General features: G+C 36.7%; 2 protein-coding genes across 9 annotated transcripts in view; both read right to left on the reverse strand.

Annotated features, from left to right (window-relative positions):
• Positions 1 to 11,556, reverse strand: part of LOC121986363 (calcium-transporting ATPase 5, plasma membrane-type-like) — a 33,323-nt gene extending 21,767 nt beyond the window's left edge. For 3 of the 7 annotated variants that reach the window (XR_006113392.1, XR_006113391.1, XM_042540265.1), the window contains exons 1-7: positions 11,398 to 11,556; positions 11,078 to 11,273; positions 6,133 to 6,249; positions 6,014 to 6,056; positions 467 to 549; positions 262 to 393; positions 95 to 184 (exon numbers count right to left, since the gene is read on the reverse strand). Coding sequence is in view for 3 of the 7 variants with exons in the window: in XM_042540265.1 (XP_042396199.1) it covers positions 95 to 184; positions 262 to 393; positions 467 to 549; positions 6,014 to 6,056; positions 6,133 to 6,249; positions 11,078 to 11,236 (624 nt within the window). In the remaining 4 variants the exon portion in view is untranslated. Of the gene's footprint in view, positions 1 to 89; positions 185 to 261; positions 394 to 466; positions 550 to 6,013; positions 6,057 to 6,132; positions 6,250 to 11,031; positions 11,274 to 11,397 lie in introns of those variants that run through there. The other 4 variants (XM_042540266.1, XM_042540267.1, XM_042540268.1 and 1 more) reach the window with 4 other exon arrangements.
• Positions 11,557 to 15,302: 3,746 nt separating this feature from the next.
• On the reverse strand, positions 15,303 to 19,547 carry LOC121986366 (GATA transcription factor 20-like). 2 transcript variants are annotated; one of them, XM_042540271.1, is made up of 7 exons: positions 19,406 to 19,478; positions 18,848 to 19,301; positions 18,690 to 18,773; positions 18,502 to 18,614; positions 16,598 to 16,720; positions 16,186 to 16,291; positions 15,303 to 15,740 (listed from the first exon to the last, which is right to left on the reverse strand). In XM_042540271.1, exons 2-7 carry the CDS (start codon positions 19,256 to 19,258, stop codon positions 15,645 to 15,647), a joined length of 933 nt encoding a protein of 310 aa, XP_042396205.1. In that variant the 5' UTR covers positions 19,259 to 19,301; positions 19,406 to 19,478; the 3' UTR covers positions 15,303 to 15,644. The 2 variants fall into 2 exon arrangements, with proteins under 2 accessions (XP_042396205.1, XP_042396204.1); XM_042540270.1 differs by having other exon boundaries at positions 18,502 to 18,773; positions 19,406 to 19,547.
• Between the last annotated feature and the right edge of the window lie 485 nt (positions 19,548 to 20,032).

Raw genomic sequence — 20,032 nt, forward strand, 5'->3', positions numbered from 1 at the left:
AATTGTGCCTCAAGGTACAAATATTTGAAAATTTTGAAAAAAAAAAAAAAAGCCTAAAATTCATGAGTTACAGAAATTACAAGGCTAACCTCACCTCCGTCTTTATGCCTAAGGCCAACGACACTGCTGCAGCAATCATAAGGATGATAAGGGTTAGGTCTTGCCAAGCTTCCCATAGGAAAACCTAAAAGGTGTCACACAAGGTAATGTTAGAACTAAATAGACTTCAATAATTGAAAGTCAGTAAAGAGACCAACGTACCAAAAAACTTCTTCCTTTCTTTTCGGGGTAAGTGTTGGATCCAAATGAGTTCCTCCTATGCACTATCTCAGCTTCATCTCCACTGATTCCTTTGTCCAAATCAGTCTTCAATAGACTAGCAATTCCATTAACCTAAATGAACAGCAGATTATATTAAAATAGTGGACAAAGAAGATATAGAACAGAAATAGAACTTTTTAAATACCCCTCCATGTCTTTGTAGAGCAAAGAAGTCACGGTCCCTGGTCATTTTAGTAAGCTCTTCATGTTCTAGTACTCCAGGAATTCCTATGGAAAAAGTAGAGGGCAAGACCCACTCAAGGAGCCATCGGTACAATCCCAATAAAACAGAAAAGTAAATTGGTAGAACTCCAACTTTCATAAGAAACAGCAACAAATTGACTCAAATATATATACTCAAACAATAAGAATGAAAACAAAGAATATCCAAGATCTAAAGAAAGGAAGCACATTTTGCTATGGATAGTACAATTTGAAAGCAAAACTAACATGAATGTCAATATAAAAGAAATTGAACAACAGCCAGGGTTCAACAATAGTGCATCATAAACATCAATATAAGTGATGGAATAAATTAGATAACAGTGCCAAGATTAACTTAAAAAATACCATATGTCACTACCACATAATCTGCTATAAAAAATAGGTTGCACAAAAACAAACAATAGAATGTCACTCTGAGAACTAGACATCCAGAAAAGCAAATTTATACCACTATAAACATAAAATCCACTACCTGCTAAACACTAATCAATTAGTGTGTTTGGACTAAGGCATGAGACTGTACACTCCCACATTCTGCAATAGAAAGTGATGTCTATGTTCACTCCAACACATGCACAACTACAAAAGGCAGCCGAAGCGTGTTGTGTCGGGCACATTACACTCAACGGCAAGCCAATGCATGGTCAAAGTGAAAATACATGCATAATTGCAAATGATTAGAAATCATACTAATGTGCCAGAGACCACTCATAATAAAACAATATTCGGTATAGGCCTTATCCACGATAGTCATTGTTAAAGTTCCATTTGCAAACCACTTATCCCCAAAGCTTAAGCCGTTAGAAAAGCAATCAATTTATATGTATATTGTTAACATCCCCTCCATGTGTGGATGAAGTGCTTGACTTGATTAGCCCCAAACTCCCAACACATGAATTGATTAGATATGTTTTAAATACAAGTGGGATATGAATGCCGACCTCCATATCTAGGCCCCACAGGCGTAGCCGAGTTAGTACTCAGGTGAGGAGTTGCCACAATAGGGTTCGAATCACGGGGTTTACCCCATGCTAGGCCCCCTCACCTAGGAGGCCGCTCAGCTGGCCGAATGGCCCCCTTGATTTACTCCCTTCCAATGTGCTTGGGGAGGTCTTGGAGGGGTCCCAGGGTGAGAGTTATTACCTTTTGCCACAATGTTAAAGTTGATTAGCTAAGTAATTATCCCAAGAACTTGAATTCTTAAAGAAGGGAACAATTTATATTTTATATTGTTATCGGTCATCAGCCATTAAAGCCTCATCCACAAATAGATCATTCATCATCGTATTTGATTATCGTATGACCACCATGTCCTAATCTACAATCAGTAGTCTAGTTAATAGTCATCCTAAATGTGTAAGAATTCTAACATCAATAAATAACTACATCATACAATTCATCCAACATGAAGCTAATTAGTCTACAATTCTACATGTTAACCCACATGAAATTAGTTATGAGCTCATATGAAACTATGAAAAATATAAGAGTTTATTTGTAGTATTGGATATTCGTAATAATATCTACATATATATAGGTAGAGGAGGCTACCTATGATTGTGCTGGAATAATTACCCCTAAAACATCTTAGGGAAGCCACCAATACCTTAATAATTTTCCGGATTGATTGCATCCTCCTAATCGGCCACACCCATCTTATGTTTGCATCATTGATGAGCCCTTGATGTAAACAAAGAATTAATTTCTTTTTGAATTTGAATTTGCAGTTGGCTCATTTTACGTGTCAAGGTTTGGTAACTTTTAATTTGGTAGTAATAGTTTTTAATTTGGGTAATTTTTCAATTTCTGTGAGAGATTGTCATCACTCTTTGGTTCAGTAATTTTGTCTCAAATTTCTATGTAATTCAAGGATTCAATTTTGATGTTGCACCAAATGGCACGAGAATCAAATTACAATTTCAGTTTTTAATACTTCACCATCTACAACCCCTAAATTTTCCTCAAAAATCCACTATCCTATAATAATCCAACAACCACAACCTCCTTCAGAAAATATATTCCCTTCGTCAAGTTTCTAACCACTAGAGGATGACCTACTATGTCCCATCATCTATAGCCTCACATCTTCAACCAAATAGTACACAGCATCTACTCTACCACCAAGCCCTAACCACTCTTAGTTGTGTTGCATTTTCACATGATAGCCCACAACACACATTCATTATCCAACGCACATCTATGTCAATGCCCAATGGTTGATCAGTGACATATGGCATTTCAACCAATGCACCTCACCCAACAATGATGAATCAAGGTGAACTCACTTCTAAGATCTGCATTGACGCCTCTTGTCTCTGACCCCCGTGATCATGATGGCCCCTTTTTCGATATGTTGCTTTCCCTTAGTCCCCTACATGCAACATGTACCACGGCTTCACACGACACTCTACCTTCTTGTTAGTATTAGCCCTAATACTAATTATGAGATGATTGTAAGGGGCTCCTTTTGTATCATATTTCACTTATTAATAAAAGGCAAAGTTAGTTCTTATATTTACTTCAGTTCAGTGTCGAATGAATAAGTATAATAATGTTCTAGGGTAGTAGGTTACAATCTACAATGTATCAATTGGTTGAATTGATAATGGGATGTTGTGGATATATAGAACACTGCTCTTAACTATTCCTAGTCGAGCATTAATATGCAAGGATAATATTAATGCATTGAGACTAACATGTAAGTCAACGGATGACTTAATCTTACAAGTCATGGATATGAGATATCAGGTTGACACATGGGTATATATTAGAGAATATATACTGAATGGCCCGCTATAAGAATGTTTCATGGATCGTTATATGAGTGTCATAAACATTCTCATGTGACTATTGGTATGAATAATCCTTAGACTTGAAGTTACTACGGTTCCCTACATAAGGAGTTGTATACTTTGGCATCGACAAACGTTACCTGTAACAGGGTGGATCATAAAGTCGATCCCTGGGTATACAATAAGTTATGCGGAGGGATGTGAGTGATGTAGATGGGATCTATCCCTTCTATATGATGCAAGTGATATCTGTGGCCCCTTGATTAGTAGGACACAAGAATGCATAGTTATGCTTAAATGAGTCAATATACGATATTGAGCTTATTTGATTGAGTGTGTCTACTTAGAAATCAAGAAATACAAAGATTGATAAGAGGATGACACGGTCTATGCCTCATTGATCAATCTAGATATCAAGGATAAAAGGATTGAGTCATACAATATAATAGACACGGAAAAGTTAGGTCGGATCTCGACATTCTCATCACTTGGGTAGCAATGGTGCATTGCTTATGTATCTAAAATAGTTTTAGATGCATTGCCAACGTTACGAGAACCTATTGGGTCACACACAAAGAACACGTTGATTTGGAGATCAATTATATGGTTAAGTCTAATCCAAATTGAGTTAGACTCGAATGAATTCAGATTATACTCATTGAGTAATGGGTTAGACTCTTTGGTTTATTGGGTTAATGGCTTATTGGATTAATGGTTAATCCACTATACTAAATCTAACCCATTACGATTTATGAATATTAATAGAGATTAATACATCATTAATCAAAAGGAATATCAAGAGACAAAAACATTTTTGTATTCATTAGATGAGTACAAAAGTCATTTGTAAAAGTAACCTTTAGGTGAAGTAACCTTTTTAGTAAAGTAACCTTTTGGTGAAGTAACTTATTTGGTAAAGTAACTCTTTTGTGAAGTCACCTTATATAGATGAAGTGACCTTTTGGGTAATAGTGATCTTCTTGATTTTTGCTCTTCTTCCTCTTCTTCTCTTGGCCAAAAACAACCTTGTGCAGTTGCTAGCACAACAAGGGTTGTTTCTTCTCCAAGTCATGAGTTCGTAAGACGAACGGAGAACGTGTTCATGTGGATACCGTAGAGGTGCGGATGTGCTGATTGCGCTGAGATCTGCATCCTAAAGAAACGTTGCTGCCGGGATTGCGAAGGGCACGTACCAAAGGTATAAACTCCCTTCATTAAACTTAGTATGTGGTTTTCCTTCGCATGGATCTTCTGAAAGGAACTTGTTTTTCCGCTGCGCTTTCTGCGTGTTTAGCGCTATAGTTCCTTACACTTTTGTCGTCCACTTATAGTCTACTGCACTCTACAACCCAGTGGAGGGGTTCATGACTTCCATGACAAAGGAGATGGAAAAACTAATCCTAAATCAAATCCTAACTTGATTAATCTAGGGTTTTTATTGAAAAAAGGTCATCTACTACCTAGTGATCCGATCAAAGGTACGACACAGTTGATCTTGCAAGGGCAATTCCATAAAAATTTACTAGATTCCTAAGAAAAATCTCCTCTCGTTAGCTTGTCAAGATTTGAATTTGGTAACCACTTTGATATTGAAAAAGGTTCGCATTGATCCCAGTATAAATGCATTTCCTCCTTTTGAACGTCACTTTTGTTAATTTAGTTAGTAAATTTAAATTCCTACCGACAACCCTTTGATAACACTTTTGTTTATTTTTCATTAATATATTTTCAATATTTGTTGTATTTTATTATTTTATAATATATTTATGATATATTAGAGTCAGCATGATACAAAGAAATGTTTGAACTGTGAGGACCTACTAGATAGTTCGCTCCAACTAAAGGAAAAGGGGTGAATATCTTGGGCACAGCAAACACAACAAAGATTAGTGATGTACATGCTAGTGTGGTTTTAGTCGTGTCAAGTATATCAAAGAGGAAATAAAGAAAATATACACAATATAATGCTAACATGTTTATGCAACGTGAATCAGAGACCTGCACCTACTACATGAACTATGACGCTTCCCATGCATCACCCCTCGTTAATCCACTATCATCACTTCTATTAACAATGGGGCAAGCCTCTACATAATCAACCAATTTTTTATAATAAGATCTATCTTAAAGATAATAAAATATTATGCTAAAAGAGGATATTATAAATATCTTAAGTTAAAAAGCTTATCTAAATCAAAAATCAAAATCTTGAGTGATGAGTTTTTTTGCCATAGTTTTAGGGGAATTGGATGTGGTGACTATGGAAAATTGGATGTGGAAGGAGGAAGGAAATAGGAGTTTAATTCAGAATGGTACAAATTTGACATTATCTTTTATGAGCGTAAGTAAAAATAAATAAATAAATAACATTATCTCAATTTATATTACCATGTGTTGTAACATGCCAAGGGGTGCCGAGTGTTGGCATAACACGATGTCTTAGTAATCAAGTTTTGGTAATTTATCAACCGTGCAGCCTCATATGATATGAGAATTCAAACCACTATCTAAGTGGTAATCAAATTTCATATACAACATGGGGGGCGAGGAGTGCAAGTCATGTCTTGTTCCAAGGTAACAAGGCGCAATGATAAGGATACTACCACTTACACCTTTCTAATGGCATCTAGGCAATTTATTACCCATAATTTTCAAAAATAGGGAAAGTTAAGCACCTGGTTTCTCTCTCTCCCCTGCTTCTTTAAAAAGAAGTGCTGCCTGAAAAGTTAAAATTATCAGAAAATAATAATTCGGAGGTATCTAAAGTACGATCACTGTGTAGCAAAAACCATACCCTTATCACTTGAGCATGTGCTCTGATTTTCCTCCTTACTTCCTCCTTTTCTTCCTCCTTCTTCAAATCCAAAGTATATCTGAACCGCCTGGACGCATTTAGCACAAGTGCTGCTTGCTGTACATCGTCAACATAACAAATTTAAAAATTTTCATTATTTTATTGTTAAAAGAAACATAAATATTGTGGTTGATTATGTTAAGAGAACCACATAGAGAGAATTTGAAACAGCCATAATCAAAGAAAATTATGCTTGTTATTCTCTGATTGGTGAATAAAATTTTATCTAGCATTATTTATTGTTGTTGGATCTAATCCACGTAATACACTTGCTTCTAGAACAATGCTTTTGGAACAGATAGCACAACTAAATGGTTAAATGCCCAAATTAACACCCATTTAAAATAGATGAAGATAATAAATGTAAAAAAAATGTGGAATCTGAATACTGTCAGATCTTACAGCACTTAACCTTTACTGAAGGAATGCCTGGAAAGAAAGGACTTCAGTTGACTAATCCTGATCCAATCCCACACAGGTAAGTTTGTTTGAGTTCACACCTTTTTTTTTTAATTTTTTTTCATATTTATAAATTTTTTAACTTTAAAAAACAATGTAAATAATAATTTTGAACCATCATGAACCATTGAATCAAACCATAACCGACAGTTCTGAAGCATGAACCATAACCTCCTTTGAAGGTTAAGGATCAAGATTTTTTGACCCGTCGAACCGACGATTCCAAACCGACGAACCGACACTTCTGATCAGGTCTACCACCACCTCCCATTGGCCTCCCCTCAAAATCCCCTTTTTATGATTCCATCTTAATAGAGGTGTGATTCCCTCTCATTCCTACCTTTTCAACTTCGCTTGGCGTTCAAGGCACGTAGAATTAATCCCATATAGTGATTTCTCACTCATATCCAGTGGACACGGAGTTCTTCCATGAACTCACATAGAGATTTCTCATACATGTGTCTAGTGAACACTTAGTTCTCACACAAATCGCTGGCGTGCGGGCCTTGCAAACTCACCTATAAGATTGAAGCCTTCTAACATCCACACACAATTGGAGACACACAGCCTTCCTCCTTGGCATCACAATGTCGTGTAGGATATGGCTGCCTTTGCAAAGAACCAGAAGTTGCACCTCTATAATGCTCCAGAAGCTACAAATCAAGAAATTCAGAAACAAAGGACAGGGTCAGCAGCATCCTCCACTGGCACCTCAGCTGGATTTGCTTCTGCAAATGCAACTTTGTCAAATCAGCCGTTTGTTCCAGCATTGTTAGTATTAGTCCTAGTACCAATGATGAGATGATTCTAAAGGGCTCATTTTGTATCATATATCATTATTAATAAAAGGCAAAGTTGGTTATTATATTTATTTCAATTCAGTGTCAATTGAATAAGTATAATAATGTCCTTGGGTAGTAGGTTCTTATCTACAGCATATCAATTGGTTGAATTGATAGTGAGATATTGTAGATATACATAGAACACTACTCTTAACTAGTCCTAGTCGAGCATTAATATACAAGGACAATATTAATGCATTGAGACTAGCATGTAGGTCAACGGATGACTTAATCTCACAAGTCATGGATATGAGGTATCAGGTTGACACATGAGTATATATTAGAGAATATATACTGAATGACCCGCCATGAGAATGTTGCATGGATCGTTATATGAGTGTCATAAATATTCTCATGTGACTATTGATATGAATAGTCCTTAGACCTGAAGTCGCTATGGTTCCCTACATAAGGAGTTGTATACTTTGATATCGACAAACGTCACCTGTAACAAGGTGGACAATAAAGTCGATCACTGGGTATGCAATGAATTATGTGGAAGGATGTGACTGATGTAGATGGTATCTATCCATTCCATATGACGGAAGCGATATCTGCGGGCCCCTTGATTAGTAGGACACAAGAAAGCATGGTCATGCGCAAATGAGTCAATATGAGATATTGAGCTTATTTGATTAAGTGTGTCTACTTAGAGATCAAGAATCACAAAGGTTGAAAAGAGGATGACACGGTCTATGCCTCATTGATCAATCTAGATATCAAGGATAGAGGGACAAAGTCATACAAGATGATAGCCACGGACAGGTTAGGTCGGATCTCGACTTTCTCGTCACTTGGGTAGCAATGATGCCTTGCTAGATGTCACTCTTATATTTCTAAATGTTGATTTGGGTACATTGCCAACGTTACGAAAACCTATTGGGTCACACACAAAGAACAAGTAAATTTGGAGATGAGTTCATATGATGAATCATTGGATTAAGTCTTATCCGAATTGGACTTATTGAGTTAGACTCAATTGGATCTAATTGTTGGCTTAAGTCCAATTTAAACTAGACTCAAGGAATCAATTCAAATTAATGAAATGTGATTCATTGAATTTGAAATTGCATGAGATTAATTGAGTAAGACTCAATTGAATTAGACTTGAATTAGAATCAAGTAAATTAGACTTGAGTTAGACTCAAGTGGGGAGACTTGAGTTAGACTCAAGTGAGGCTTAATGGAGAAATTCATTGAATTTCGAATTCAATAAATCATTTATAATTTTCGAAATTTAATTTAAAATTAGAGGTTTTCAAATGTGGTCCTTAATGGAGAGTGAATGATCATTAAGGCTCATTAATGGAATTAATGCACATTAAGTGTTTTCATTGGATGAAAATACTTAAGCTATTTTTTCTCTCCTTTTTAGTAGTTCTTCATTGTCTCCTTCCTCTCCTCTCCTCTTGGCTGAAACCTTCTCTAGGTTGCTAGCACAACCTTAGGTGGTTTCATCTCCACTTTGTGAGACAAACGAACACTTGTTCGTGTGGATACCGAAAGAGGCACGGACGCTTGATCGTGCTGAGATTCGAGCTGTCGGGAGATCGTGTGCACGCACCAAAGGTATACTATCATGTTAGAAAACTTAGTATATGAAGTAATTTTTATTTCCCTGCGCATGGATTTTCTGAAGAAACTAGTGTTTTTCTGCTGCGCGTTTGCGTGTTTAGCGCATCTAGTTCCTTAACCAGCTGTAGTTCCTCCCCATGTTGCAAGTTGCAACAGTTAGGGGTGGTAATTTGTGTTTTGCAAGTTACAACTTATTGGGGATTCAATCAAAGTCTCACGAAAAGATTTGAAAAAAATCATGGGTTAAAAGATATAAGATATCTCCATTGGAATGAGATCTTTTGGGTAGAGCTCAATAGTAAAGACATGAGAGTTTAGGCCAAAAGGGGGTAATATCATACCATTGTGGAAATATGTGACATCCTTCAGTCCAAACAAATAGTATCAAATAGTATCAGAGTCATAGTCCATACTAGATGTCATGTAGGGTGGCCTTGAACGAAGTCATAGGATGGCCCGGAGCATTAAGAGTGGTCAGATGCTTGCGGAGAGGCCCGAAGCAGGTCAAGGTGACCAGATATTCCTGGGAGACCCGAAGCAGGTCAGGATGACCAAATGTTCGCGGGGAGATCCGGAGCAGATTAAGGTGACAGGATACATGCGGGGAAGACCCGAAGCAGATCAGGGTGACCGGATGCTCGCGAGGTGGCCCAGAGCAAGTCAAGGTGACCAGATACGGAGGCAAGTCAGGGTGACCGAATGCTCGCGGGGAAAGCTGGATGCTTGTGGGGAAAACCCAGAGCAGGTTAGGGTGATTGGATGCTCGCGGGGAGGCCTGAAGCATATCAAGATGACCAGATGCTTGTGGGGAAGGCCTGGAGCATGTCAAGCTGACGGGAGGCCCGGAGCAGGTCAGGATGACCGGATGCTCGCGGAGAGGCCTGAAGCAAGATAGGATGACTAGATGCTCACAGGGAAGGCCCAGGGCAGGTCAAGGTGACCAAATGCTCATGGGGAAGGTCCGGAGCAGGTCAGGGTAACCAGATGCTTGTGAAGAAGGCCCGAGCCGAAGCAAGTCAGAGTGACCGGGTGCTTGTGGGTGGCCTGGAGCAAGTCAAGATGACTAGATGCTCCCGGAATGACCGGATGCTCGCGGGGAGGTCCGAAGCAAGTCAAGAATGACCCGATGCTCGCGGAAAAGCTCATACCATGAGAGTAATTATGGTCCTTCGTTTGAGGGGAGGATTGCTAAGGATTCAATAAAATTCTCACGTTGAAAACATTTAGAAAAAATCATGGATTTAAAAGGATGTAAGAGATCTCTATTGGAATGAGGTCTTTTGGGTAGACCTCAGGAGCAAAGTCATGAGGACTTAAACCCGAAGTGGACAATATCATATCATTGTAGAGATATGTGAACAACCTTTAGACACAACACAACTAAATATAGATTTGGTGATTGTCATCATAAGCAACATTTTTGCCAATAACCATGTTAGTATGAATTCATTGAGACGCACTGATGCAGTACTCGTTTTGCAACTTTTGTTATTTTTCTTTTTTTAACAATTCATTCCACAAATAACGAATCCAATGTCCATGGTATCCCAAACCTTCTACCAGCAAAGAACAACTCATACCTTGGTTGCTAAGACTGCATAGTGGCATGGTGTGTTGGTGTAATGGAATTCCAGTTTTCTGACCAAATGCACACTAGTAATTTCCTACATTTAGTCCTATTCGTGGTTTCGCATCAATAGTTGTCCAGCATGTCATGAATCGGCAATAACCTTACAAATTTTTAGGATATTTATCTAGACTCCGACTTCTACTACTTTCACCACAACCATTTGGCATCTGGAATTCCATTACTCCACTTCTCACTCCAAAACTAAGCCCGGAGCTTCGGAAAAACACTGAACTCAAAGCTTTTCTGGCATCAATTCTCCCGTCGAACCTTCCAACGACCGAACAAGGAACGATAATAAGCAAGATCAAGGAGTGAGTCTCAGTCATAGATAACCTCCAATCGATCTAAACGAGCTGCAAGAGTGGTTGAGGAAACAGACCCTCCATCGCCTGAGGCGTTCCACCGGCGCATTCTTCGGCGGGATGACGAAGGTGTCGTCGCAGTCGATCTCCTCGCCAGCAGCGGCTCCACTCTCCTCGTCGCGCGGCCGATGCGTCGATCGGCGGGGCGAGCTGGACTTGGGCGAGGCGTCGTCCATGCTGTCGCAGGAGAGATGACACCCGGCGCGTCCGGACCTGGGAGATCCAATGAGCATCAGTCGCGAGTCGATCGGGGAAGAAAAGAAGGGGGAAAGGCGAGAAAAGGCAGCGGCATCGATGCCCTCCTTCCTCCATGGACAAGCAAAGCGAGATCGCTTACCTTGAAGCTGTAGATCGAAGGGAGCGTGAGGCGCTGAGAGCGGAATAAACTCCGAGAGCGAGACAGAGAGAGAGAAGAGACAGTGGAGGAAGGACGAAGGAGGCTTCCTCGTTGCTTCCTCCTTAGCTTGACTGGAAAGGGTTTTTATTTATACCTCCTGCTTTTCATGGTGGGATAGTCCGTATAACTTCAACTGAGTAAAGGAAGTTTCCAGGTAATTTCGCAACTACACTTATAATTAAGAAACTAAAGTGGAAACTTGCATGTAGGCCCTTTAAACGCAGTTTCGTACAAGCCAATTCACAAATAAGCGCAATTTACCGGATGGTACCTCGTGTATCATTTATTTTGACTGTGCCAGTTAATTTACAACGCTAGCTTAAATTCTATGAGTAAAATGAGAAAAAGCGAGTCTTAATTTTGATAACTTAAAGGGCACAAACTAGTAAAATTTTAAAAATGACAACGGTAACAACTCTCAATCCTTAATTACTTTTTTATTGGCATAGAAAATATTATGATAGAGCCCTAATAAAACGTATAAGTAGAATTTTTTTAAAAAAAATAGGTATTAATATAACACATTTTGAGATAATTAAAAATATATATGATGATATAATGATTAGAATAAAGATTTAAATGGATATATTTTTAATAAAAAAAGAATTATATATTCAAGGATCAGTTCTAAATCCTTATCTCTTTACCTTAATTATGAACGAATTCACTACACATATTCAAGACAGTATCATAGTACATGTTGTTTGTAGATAATATTATTTTGATAGATGAAAAAACGTTAATAAGTAAATGCTAAATTAGGATCTTAACAAGAAACACTAGAAGATAAAAGTTTTAAGTTCAGTAAAATAAAGACAGAATATATGAAATTTAAGTTTAGTAATATTAGATATAATATGATAATTGTTAAGATAGAAAATGACGAGATGTTCGAAACCGAGAGCTTTAGATATTTAGGATTATTTTTATAAACTTATGAAGAGATTAAGAGAGATGTCTTACACAGAATATAAATAGGATGGTTGAAACGGAGGAAATTCTCCAATATTTTATATAACAGTAAAATACCTCTAAAATTTAAAGAAAAATTCTATAAAATCGTAATTAGACCTACTATATTATATAGAACTAAATGTTAGGTTATAGTTCGAGTGCATGAGTAGAAGATAAGAGTATTAAAATGTATGTGTAGACATACAAAAATGAACAGAATAAGAAATGAGAGCATAACAAGAAAGTCAGAGTTGCATCTATTGAAAAAAAACTCTGAGAGACACGTTTAAGATGGTACGGACATGTACTTAGATGAACAATAAATACTCCAGTTAGGCGATATGAAATTATAACAAACATGCATATCAAACGAGGAAAAAGAAGATAAAAAAATTAATTAGCAACTATAAAATAAGATAAAATTTATTTAAATATAAATGATGATATAATTAGAGATGGAGCTCAATAGCGTAAAAATATTCATATAGTCAACCCTACCTAGTGGAATAAGGATGGGTTGTTGTTATAGTAGTAGTATTAACTTTTTTTTAATCTTCTTCTTTCTAATTTAATTTACATATTTATTATAATTTTATATTGCATGATTAAAATATTTATTAATTATTTAAATATATACCTATTCTATTTTATTTAATATTTTTAATAAATTAAAAAGGAGCTCACAAATGCACAAGGAAAAGATAAGAGCATTAAAACAGTAGGGAGAAAAAAAAACCTCACCGCCACCAAGAGAGGAAGAAGGTCCATGTGGGCTGCCATAGGAGTTGAGAGCCGGTTGAATTGACAGAAAAGGATTAACCCCTTTTATGTGTTTTATCGGGTAAATTTAGGATGGTTATAGACCAAAGTATGGTTGTTGTGATTGTTCGGAGTTGTCAAGGGTTGAAATCGAAAGGAATGGCTCAGCGAGGATGCATCCTGATGCATCAGAAAATAAATATGTGCAAATAACATAAAATATTTTTAAAAAATAAATCTGTTATCTTAATGTCCTAATGTCGGCCTCAGAACATAAAACGTTTAAGTATTTATAAACAATTATCATCTCAAGTTGAATATTTTGAATGCCTAAAATAATAAATTGTTGACTCTAAATATTTTTGTTAGTGAGCTGAATTTATGATTTCTTCTACTATTTTTCAGCACAAAGTCAAATTTTGCAAGATTAATTCAAGTTATGAATATTTCAATCACGCCACTGTTCATAATATTTTTTGAAACATTTTCAAATTATTTGAATTTATTTTTGCAAAACTAGTAAAATGCAGGGGCTAAGTGAAAAGTATCCGCAAAGCCTCATGAATCACCTGGCGATCAATAAATTAATGGAGTCGGCACTTTATCGTTTTGTTGTTTCTGTTGCTAGGAATAATGGCAGCATCTATAATATTTTATTGAATATAAATTCAGGTATATATAAAATGTTAGGTAAAAAAAACTCTCCTGATTATTAAAATTATCAAAAGAACACCACTTGCTTTTAAAAAAATAAAATAACATTCTAATATATTTTTTTATCATAAAATAATTTTATTTCAATCCTACTGTATCAATTTAATTAAAAATATTATATATAAAGCATTTTTATATTAAAAAAATTCTTCGCTTAATTGTCCTAACAACTATTAAATTATTATTATTATTATTATAATTTGATGATGATTTAATTTTTTTAAATGATATCAATCAAATTTAAATAGCCAAATTAAATTAAAAAAATATAATTTATTTTAACACATTACACAGCTATGAACTTATACAGCTCCTATAACAATAATAAAATAAAACTATTATTAATATAAAAATATAATAAAATATTATTTTATCTTGGAGATGATCGTGGCAAAAAAGGTAAAATCCTCGCCCCCTACGTTCTCGTCTTATCCGACCCAAGGTCATCATGAGAGAGGTAAATCGTAACATCCGAGCGAGCATATGACAGACAGGGTATAATACGGGGATAGGAGATTTATTTCCCAGCTGCTCCCGAGGATCGACCCTACGATCTCATTATGACAACATCAGTCACATACCAATTCGGATGATCCACGGGGTCGTTTATCTTGGAGATGATGCTAATACATAAAGTGGAACAACTTAATTAAATTAATAGTGTCAAGTTTACATTATTATATTACCAGCTCCCAATTTAAATTTATTATTTAAAACTGTTAAACACTTTAAATTGAGGGGTTCGATTCCTTACAAGGGAGAGGAAAGAAGAAGAAGGCGCAACAGAGTTAGCGTGAGGGAAGGAGAAGAGAGTTAGGGTAGGGAAGGGGACTGTGACTTTCACTGTGTTAGCTGACTGACGGGAGCAGATTTCGGGAGAAGGATGAAGAACGCGAAGGAGGAGGAGGAGAGATAGGGCACGGGAGGAGGGGTTGCGAAAAAACGGAGGGAGAGGAGGAGAATTAGGGCACGGGTCGCGAATGAAAAAGAATACAAAAGGCTTCGTCTGTGATTTCTTTGTCCTACATGAACTTGGCCACGAATGATGCCACCTCAGTCACGGAGGGAAATTCGCTGCGAGCATCATTTCAATTTAATAATACAAATTTATTTATTATTTTAAAATTTTCTTTATTTATTAAATATGTTAATAAAAACTATATTGATGAATATTATTCAGAAAATTTATTTATAAAAATTAACAAACCGGATGCATTTAGTCAAACTTACTTCAATACTAAACTGGTACCACCCTAATAATTTGGGACAATTCCCCACGAATTAAATGCTGACAAAGTAGAAAATTTCCTTTTCCATTGTTTACTGCGAGTTACAAGGGAAGGAACGGTTCTCACGCAGACTACCATTTATAGAAGCACGCGAGAGACAGACATCACTCACAACTGATTCCATAGTCATCAACACACAGAAAAGGAACCAATCTCTTAATCATGCAACAATAATCTCCTTCATGTACTTGGAAAATAAGCATTTACAACAAATAAAACTACAGCTAATGATCTCGCCTGCAAGCTATAATACCATAAAATTACCTCAAAGTAGTACATACACATCGAAAAGCATTAGCCTCCTCTCGTCTCTTCGTTCTTGTGCTGTCACTGGCTCCATGAGCATTGGTTGTAAATGGGTAGCAAAGTCGAAGAGATTCTGATGAAATAGTGCTGATTCTACCACACAAATAAGCATTGATCTAGCTGGATTGTAGATAATGATTTAGTTCACGTAAATAGTTCCACACTTCATACGGTGATGTCGAAAGTTGCCCCTTCTGTGGGTTCAGGCAAAGCATTTGGAATTGCTGGAGATGGGTTTTTGGAAAGATCCCTCATCATGCCCTGAAGACAGCAACATGATTTAGCATCAATCATGCTTCGAGTCATGTTCATTTCAAATAAATACCAGACTAATGCTTCAAAATAAAACTTGAGTTCCAGTGATCAAAGTATCAAACTACCAAATAGCAATGATTACTAGAGCTACAAGGTAATTGTTCATTCTGCAGAATGAGACTGTTTTCCTAAGCTATGACATCTGCTTTTAGACTAGTTCTAAATGATTTAACAATACCTGTTAACCCTATATATACAGAAGGAAGATACACTCACTACTTGTATCAGGCTATCGACAATTAGTTAAGATTAAAGAAGAGTACTTGATTACATGGACTACATATATTCATCAGCATTACTTACTCCGAAGTGAACGCAAAAGTAATTCATCAAACAAAGTAAATGTGAGTTCAGAATTCAAGAGGATTAGAATTTTCCAAATGTTTCCTACCTTGTTTGCCCAAACAAGTCCACATGCATTGCACAAGGTCCGTGGTCCATCAGGTCCACGGCGCATCATCGGAGTAGAATGTGCGCTGATACCACAGTGATGACATCTGTGCAAATGCATAGCCAATATCAGATCTTGAAATTCAAAACAATTCGTCGGTACAACATATAAGAAAATTTTATTTGGATGTTCATTATCCTGGAGACGTAGAATTTTAATTAAGATATTTGATACTTGATTTTTTCAGCAAACTGAACAAATATTCAGTTACCTTCCAATCTCGTTTCTTTACATTCTCATCACCCAAAAAACATCTTGCAACCACTACAACTACCTTCTAAAGTAACTTGAATCCTAAAAATGTCAAGTTTATGCCCAAAAAATAAATTCATAAATTATTTCCAAAGCTTACGCAGATGCCCCTGGAATCTTATTCTCTGGTGAACCAGATTCTTGGTTTGCACCAGTAGCATCACCCATGGAACAGTCAGTTTTAGATTTTGATGATGTAAATTGACCCTTATTTCGCTGCATCCTGTATCAAATACAAAAAGAATTAAATTTGGAATGGAAAGGGATAGGTAAGCAAAATAGACAGAAAGAAATGTCCTTAAAAAAAATTTTAAAAATAATTGTAAGTAATAATATTTTAATTTTAACATGTGTTGTCCATATACAAGTAGGTGAGAAGTCTCACATCATCAATCTATTGATGCACCTGTTATATATCCAGATAATAAAAAATACATCATCCAACAAAGAATTGCATGAAGACACGATGGCTCTTACATATCCACATAATAAAAAATACATCATCCAACAAAGAATTGCATGAAGACACGATGGGCTCTGACATGGAAAAATCAGATAATAGTCACAAGTAGTTAAGCTTGTATTAACATGCCATGTTCGTAGAATTGCTTCCATGTGAACATGAATACTTGTCAAACTATTGATCAGAATGTGCCCACATCACCTCAACTAATCCTACAAAGAACTTTGAAATCCATGATCGATTTGCAAGAGGATACGAAGAGGTACCGAAAAGTGACACATGGAATGGGTTGTAACAAAAAGCAAGAAAATCAATAATCTTTACATTCCTAAACTGAAATTTCTAGACCTCTAACAATAAATAATATTTTGCACAATTCTTTGAAATTGTATACAGGTTGGTTTTGGTTTCCAAAAGATTGGTCCGCATGAAAAAAACTAAGGTAGCCCATAGCATCTTAGTCTGCCTGATCATTGTCAATGGAGAAGCAACAATTGTCACTGACACATGATACTGCAAAAAGAGCTCAATATAGCAGGTGCTTAGTATGAGATATTGAAAGATTGAATGAATCAGGATATGTGAAGAATTCATGCAGACCCACCAACAGATAACAATATTCCACTTTCAACAGTTAGAAATCAAAATAGAATCTCCAACCATATTTCTTTTAGCTTCTCAACATCTCACATTGTTCATTATCACCTGTGACAATATGATTCCTTGGCTCTCAACAGTGAATTTTTCCCATGGTAATACTTGTCAAAAAAAAAGACTAACCATTATGAACAAATTAAGATAGTTTCTTACAAAAATTTGAACCTAGACGAAACAATTAGGCGCATCCAAAGTCAAAAGCACTAGTGAAAATTTCAAGCCTAGTAGTGTAAGCCTTTTCATAATGTACAACCGCAGGGATAATTGGACTAGTGAAAATTTCAAGCCTAGTAGTGTAAGCCTACAAGAACAATATAAGGTGTTCAATTTCCAAGGTCCAAATTGACTGGGGCATCTTAATCTCATCCTCTGTCTTTTCATAAGGTACAGTCGCAGGGATAATTGGACTTGGATTGAGCTCTCCATCTTTCCCTTTATACAAGAATTTCCTGCCCGATCAAGGAGGTTTGATATAACAACTTAATTCATTTTTTCTTTCTCAAACCTTTTGAGAAAGCAGAAATGTTTCACTGCTCACGTTTTGCAACTTTCCAACTAATTAATAAGAACTGTAAAGAAACTGAGCTTGGCAAACATGTCTTTTACTCTTTTACAAGTGCCTTTAAGCTTTCACTTAATTGCACAACCATCAAAACTAATTATGAGAAAATAATTACGCTGATATCAATAACATCCACTAGCATGCAGAAAAATGGATTACAAAATCAGAAATAGGAATGCAATGCCATATTGATTGGTGTTCCCATCAAACTGATTATTAAAATGGCAAGATGACTACAAGCATGTTAAAAGCAATATTGAAATGGTAATGTGCAAAATACATAATCACTAGAGGAATGCTTTTAGATGATGCACTCTCCTACCTTGATGCTACTTCTTTGCGGACAGTATAACGTATTTTCTTCTCAAAGTTCCGCTCTTTTCTCTTTTCTCGGAACCGCATTAAGGACGCAAGTCTATGAGGTATATCTCCACGCTGCCACATATCAAAAGCCCCTGAAGTCATTAATGCGTCCAAAGCAAATTGGCAAGTGGCTATGTTTAATAATACCTTGGTTGGGATAGTGGATGGTGGGAAAGGATTTGATCCAGTCTGCATCTCACGACCTCCCAGTAACAAGAGCACAGCCTGAACCTACAATGCAGCAAAATTTAATTTTTTGGATTGCAGCTACTAAATCGAGTACTAGCTGGTGAACAAAAACCAACCTTTTCGGGAGAAACAGAATCAAAAACGTAAACTTCACCCTGGAATGAGAGAGTGAGCTGATTCCCGCCTGCCTGTACGGGTCCTAGAGCCTGAGTATCACCCAGATGACTCGGACCAGATGGTCCTTCTGTCTCCATCTCCCCGTTCTCCACTGCTCCTACGCCTTCCTCCTCCATCCCGTGGCTACCGCTGCTGCAGTCCGCCTCTTCGTACTGCTGCAATGCTAGCGCATCCGCGGCGGCAATCAACTCCCCGGTCCCGCCTACTGCGTTAGACTCATCAACGTGGGACGGGAGCGACACGCCGGGCAGCACCTGGTGGCCGGCCGACATGTTGTGGATGTGGTGGCCCGGAAAGCTCTCGACGCCCGCCGGGTTTACGCCATCGAGTGGGATGGGGTTTCCACTCATCCCTGGAAGCCAAGATCTCGCGAGAGCGCTCGAATTCTCCAAGCTTCATAAATTAATCAGACAAAAAATCAGGTAGAGAACGAAAACAACTCAAGTCGAACAAGAAACAAAATTCAAAAACGAAAAAAAAAACAAAAGGGAAAATACGAGCTCTCGGAACGCTTGCGATCGATCCGAAGGCAAATCGCCACCAATGGATCAAATCCGCGAACGAGGAAACCCTAGAAGGAGAGGAGTCAGTAAGGGTAAGGCGATAAATTTAACGTGGGACTGTTGACATGGATGAAATTATGCGGTCGCAGAAAAAAGGACATTTTTTTCTTTTTAATTTACTGATTTACCCAACTCCTTATTTGCATTTTTGAAAATCAAAACAACGCCCCAAATTTTTAGAATCGTTAAAAATATTTGTTTTTTAAATAATAATAATAATAATAATGAAAGGCAGCCAATAGAATTTTTATATCTAAAATATTTTTATTCAAGATGAAAAATATATACACACGAGTTGCACGACTCATTTCTGTCTAAAAGAAATCTACGAGGTTCAATATTTAGATACATCATTTTTTTTAATAAAAAATTTATTTAATCCTAAATCATAAATATTATACCCCGAATATTGTACTTCTATGAGCACTTATTTTTTTATTTTAATTTTTTTAACTTGAACACTAAAATTAATCCCTAAATCTTAAAAGTAACACAATTTTATTGGCTTAACTCTGAGCTAAATCAAATAAAGAAAAAAAAATTTAATAGTTGGGGCACGAT

This window comes from Zingiber officinale, chromosome 5B (genome assembly GCF_018446385.1).
Source record: "Zingiber officinale cultivar Zhangliang chromosome 5B, Zo_v1.1, whole genome shotgun sequence".
Taxonomy (NCBI): domain Eukaryota; kingdom Viridiplantae; phylum Streptophyta; class Magnoliopsida; order Zingiberales; family Zingiberaceae; genus Zingiber; species Zingiber officinale.

Coding starts and splice junctions, on each gene's coding strand:
- LOC121986366 (XM_042540270.1), bottom strand. CDS start 19,258: ATGAGTGGAAACCCCATCCCACTCGATGGCGTAAACCCGGCGGGCGTC. Junction 16,721..18,501: donor CGCAAAGAAGTAGCATCAAG/GTAGGAGAGTGC, acceptor TATTTGATACAG/GATGCAGCGAAATAAGGGTC. Junction 15,741..16,185: donor GACTTGTTTGGGCAAACAAG/GTAGGAAACATT, acceptor TGCTGTCTTCAG/GGCATGATGAGGGATCTTTC.